Raw genomic sequence first — 4,073 nt, 5'->3', positions numbered from 1 at the left:
CACTTTTTCCTTCCACTCAACTTTGTGTTAACATGCTTGGATACAGCACTCTGTGAACAGCCAGCTTCTTTGGCAATGAATGTTTGTGGCTTACCCTCCTTGTGAAGGGTGTCAATGATTGTCTTCTGGACAACTGTCAGATCAGCAGTCTTCCCCATGATTGTGTAGCCTAGTGAACCAAACCGAGAGACCATTTTGAAGGCTCAGGAAACCTTCGCAGGTGTTTTGAGTTGATTAGCTGATTGGCATGTCACCATATTGTAATTTGTTGAGATAATGAATTGGTGGGTTTTTCTTAAATGTGAACCAAAATCATCACAATTAAAAGAACCAAAGACTTAAACTACTTCAGTCTGTGTGCACTGAATTTATTTAATACACGAGTTTCACAATTTGAGTTGAATTACTGAAATAAAGGAACTTTTCCACGACATTCTAATTTATTGTGATGCACCTGTATATTATTATTATATAATATATTAGGCTATTATTTTTTCATAAAATTTTCATTCATTTATGGTATATTTACTATTTGCTTTATCAGTACTGTATTCAGATTTGTTTATTATAGTTTTCTGAACATATTAAAAGTGACGGAAACTGAATACTGATATTTTCTCTTATGCATATTTAATAGTTATAGTGATATTTACGGTAGTTTGCTCATGTATTATGTGTTTTACGGTAGAGGATATAAGGCTCAACTGGCCCCGTCCTGCTCCGACTGCTGCCCGTCAGCGACCGCATCGAGCGCCTCATAACCTGCTCTTCCCGTTCATATTTCATACATTTGGGGTATAACATCTAAAGTAAAGGATCGAAACGGCGAGATGAGCTCAATGAATGTGAAGAAGCTGAAAGTAAACGAGCTGAAGGACGAGCTGAAGAAGAGGAGTCTGTGCGATAAAGGGCTGAAGGCTGAGCTGATGGCCCGGCTGCAGGCCGCTCTGGATCAGGAGGCGCTGTCCACCAACGGTTCTGAAGGACAGTACGAGGATGGAGACGGCCTCGGTGACATGGGCGATGAAGACCTTGAGGAAGATCTGGTTGGAGAGAACATGGAGGAGGATGGCGATAATGCGGAGGCTGAGGAGCAGCAGGATGATGACATGGAGGAGGAGGAGGAGGAGGAGGACGCCGGGGTAGAGATGGATAAATCAGATGAAGATGAAGATGTCCTGCTCAAAGAAGATGATGAAGAGATGGAGAAATTTGATGAGGATGATGTGGCTCTCGACGTGGGCCCTGGCGAGGGTGAGATTACGTGATGAAGCTTGTGCAATTCGTATTTTGTATATTGGTTCTGCCAGAATAATTCATTCTGACAGCAGAGAGCACAGGATTTGATGGCATTCTCAGGAGCTGGTGCCATTGGTGTCCCATTTGTGTTCCTTTGACTTACTACTGATGCAGTTAACAGAATACTAAACGTATTCACATCACAGTCATATAATTTAATAGATTGAATTGATGCAAAAGACAAAAACAAATAAATAAATAAATATAAAGACAAAAAATAATATTTTAATAATTTTAATGTATTTGTGCATTTTTATCTTTAAAAGTTTATTTTTTATCTGTATCTCAAACTTTGATATAATATTTATTGGCTACAAATTAAAATCTACTACTTCTATATTTATGGTCAGCTATACTATTTCTAGTTTTTAGGCATATGAATGAAAGATGACAAGCTTGTGTAGATGTTATATATCAAAATTAAACAAGATAATCTGCTACATCTGCAGGATTTTATGTCATTCCCAGGAGATGGTGCCTCTGGTGTCCTACTTTTGTCCCTTTAACTTTAATTGAATAGACTTAACTTTATAAAGTGTTGCATTCATTCATTCATATACAGTATAAATAAATAAATGTTTAATTTATTTATTTTGATGTATCCCTATTTTTTATTTATGTAATGTGTCTATTTTATTTTTATTCATCACTAATCATTTATTTGCACTATGTCTCAAACTTTGATATAATATTTACATATTTATTGGCATAATATATATGTACATATACAGTACATATGTAAGTTAGTTTAAATTAAAAGACTAAATCTACTTCTATATGGTCAGCTATATTATTACTACTATTTTTTTAAAGCATGTAGATACAAAAGCTTGTTATACAGTATATAAAAAATAAACAAGAAAATCTCATTCAGAACATACTAGTCTTGTTCTGTCATGATTTGCATAAAACATTTTCTTTTCATTTCATCAGATACTGATTCAAATCAAATGATGTAAAAATGAAATGTTCAGGCACGAATAGGACCGTTTCCTGAGAATGACCCTTAATAGTGTACGTTTATTGGTTGAGCAGTAGGTTCTCAGGATCGCTGAACTGTAACGGGATGCTGAAGTGGAGCTACGAAGGACAAAAGCTCCAGATGGAGTCTGTGTGTAATGATCTCAGTTCATTTGTTTTGGAGTAGTGAGGACCTCATTGTTATTCTTTGTCGTCCTTTAGCAGATGCTTTCACCCCTTGGGGTAATGTTGGTTTAGGGGTTTGAACTTGGATCTGTAACCATAAAGCTGTGCCACCATTAAATCAATGTTGTCATTAAATGACAATTATACTGAATTCCTATAAAAGACTAGTTATTATCCATATTTACCTCGAAAATTGCTTCAGAAATTATGGATTTGTGAGTGATGTATGGCAGTTTGCATATTCCTGTTTTTAATTTTCGAATTATTTTTGTTCTGTCAAGCACAAGTTGCATACATAGGGAATGAGGTGCTTGTGAGCTTTGCCCATCACCAAATGTACCTTCATTATTTGCACACACTGTAACACCTTTCTTCAAGATGCATGCAATGTGAATCTGAAAATGTGTGTTACTTAGCTCAAAATAGCACAGTTTGCTGATATCTTGGCAACCACCTTCTGTTTGTTCCCATATACAGTGGGTACGGAAAGTATTAGCCCCTGAGTTAAATATATGAGTGTCACAGCAAAGGGTCTGAATACTTAGGACCATGTGATATTTCAGTTTTTCTTTTTTAATAAATCTGCAAAAATGTCAACAATTCTGTGTTTTTCTGTCAATATGGGGTGCTGTGTGTACATTAATGAGGGAAAAAAACCACTTAAATGATTTTAGCAAATGGCTGCAATATAACAAAGAGTGAAACATTTAAGGGGGTCTGAATAATTTCTGTACCCACTGTAAGTGCTGCAGTGTACAAACCACACTGTAAGGCATTGCTCTTTTATCTAAAACAGGTGAACTTATAATTAAATACACCTTTCTTTTAAAATACTACATTGCAATTTATGCACAAGCGAAATAACTAGAAATCCTCCAGTAATTATGTGGACCGTCATGCTACATCATGATGGGTCCAGCAGGGAGGTACGCCTCCTTATGTTTTATTGTTTTATTTCCAAAGGGGATGCGGACAAAGACAAGAATGATGAACAGAAGAATAAGAAGGGCGTAAAGAGACGCCGAGATGAACATGGAAGGGGCTACTTTGAATTTATTGAAGAAAGCAAATACAGCCGGTAAGAAATGTGCAGTCGGCCTCTGGTACTCCTGAGGTTCCGCTGCACCTTAAAGATTTACGACCAGTTTTGGCAGTAAAGAGCCAAATCTGACATGCTGTTCCTCATCCGTGCAAAGAAACACACATTTTTACTGAGCGTTTTTAATCACTTTACACCTATAAATAAAGGCATCTCTGTCATGGTATTTCTCTGTCAGTGGTATTTTACCGTAGGAATCTTGTTTCTAGGTCAAAGCTTGGGCTGTTAAAGGACGAAAAGTGTTTATCTGAGAATATTGTAAGGGTATTGATGCAGTTCCAGAAATTACATTTCATTTTCTATTCATGTTTTTGTATTCTGTATCAGATATGTTCTTTAGAAACTATGACTAAAGTGATCTGATGTATTTTTTGGTGTTCATTCTTATCTTTTTAATATTGTTTTATGTTTTCATGAAGTTTATTTTAATTTAAATATGTATTCAATTAATTATTGATGATGTGTTGTATTTTCCCAGGTAATATATAATGTATACCACTATATATATATATATATATATATATATATA

General features: G+C 35.6%; 1 protein-coding gene across 1 annotated transcript in view; it reads left to right on the top strand.

Moving 5' to 3' along the window:
* Positions 1-704: 704 nt before the first annotated feature.
* The window catches only part of LOC107589672 (heterogeneous nuclear ribonucleoprotein U-like), a 10,923-nt gene continuing 7,554 nt past the window's right edge, over positions 705-4,073 (top strand). The window contains exons 1-2 of the mRNA XM_016278174.1: positions 705-1,254; positions 3,409-3,523. Coding sequence (XP_016133660.1) covers positions 831-1,254; positions 3,409-3,523 — 539 coding nt within the window. The 5' untranslated portion in view covers positions 705-830. The remainder of the gene's footprint in view (positions 1,255-3,408; positions 3,524-4,073) is intronic.

The sequence above is a fragment of the Sinocyclocheilus grahami genome, unplaced genomic scaffold (assembly GCF_001515645.1).
Source record: "Sinocyclocheilus grahami isolate Dianchi unplaced genomic scaffold, SAMN03320097.WGS_v1.1 scaffold118.1, whole genome shotgun sequence".
Classification (NCBI taxonomy): domain Eukaryota; kingdom Metazoa; phylum Chordata; class Actinopteri; order Cypriniformes; family Cyprinidae; genus Sinocyclocheilus; species Sinocyclocheilus grahami.
Note: the sequence above shows the minus strand (reverse complement) of the source record. Positions and strands in the feature narration are given on the sequence as shown.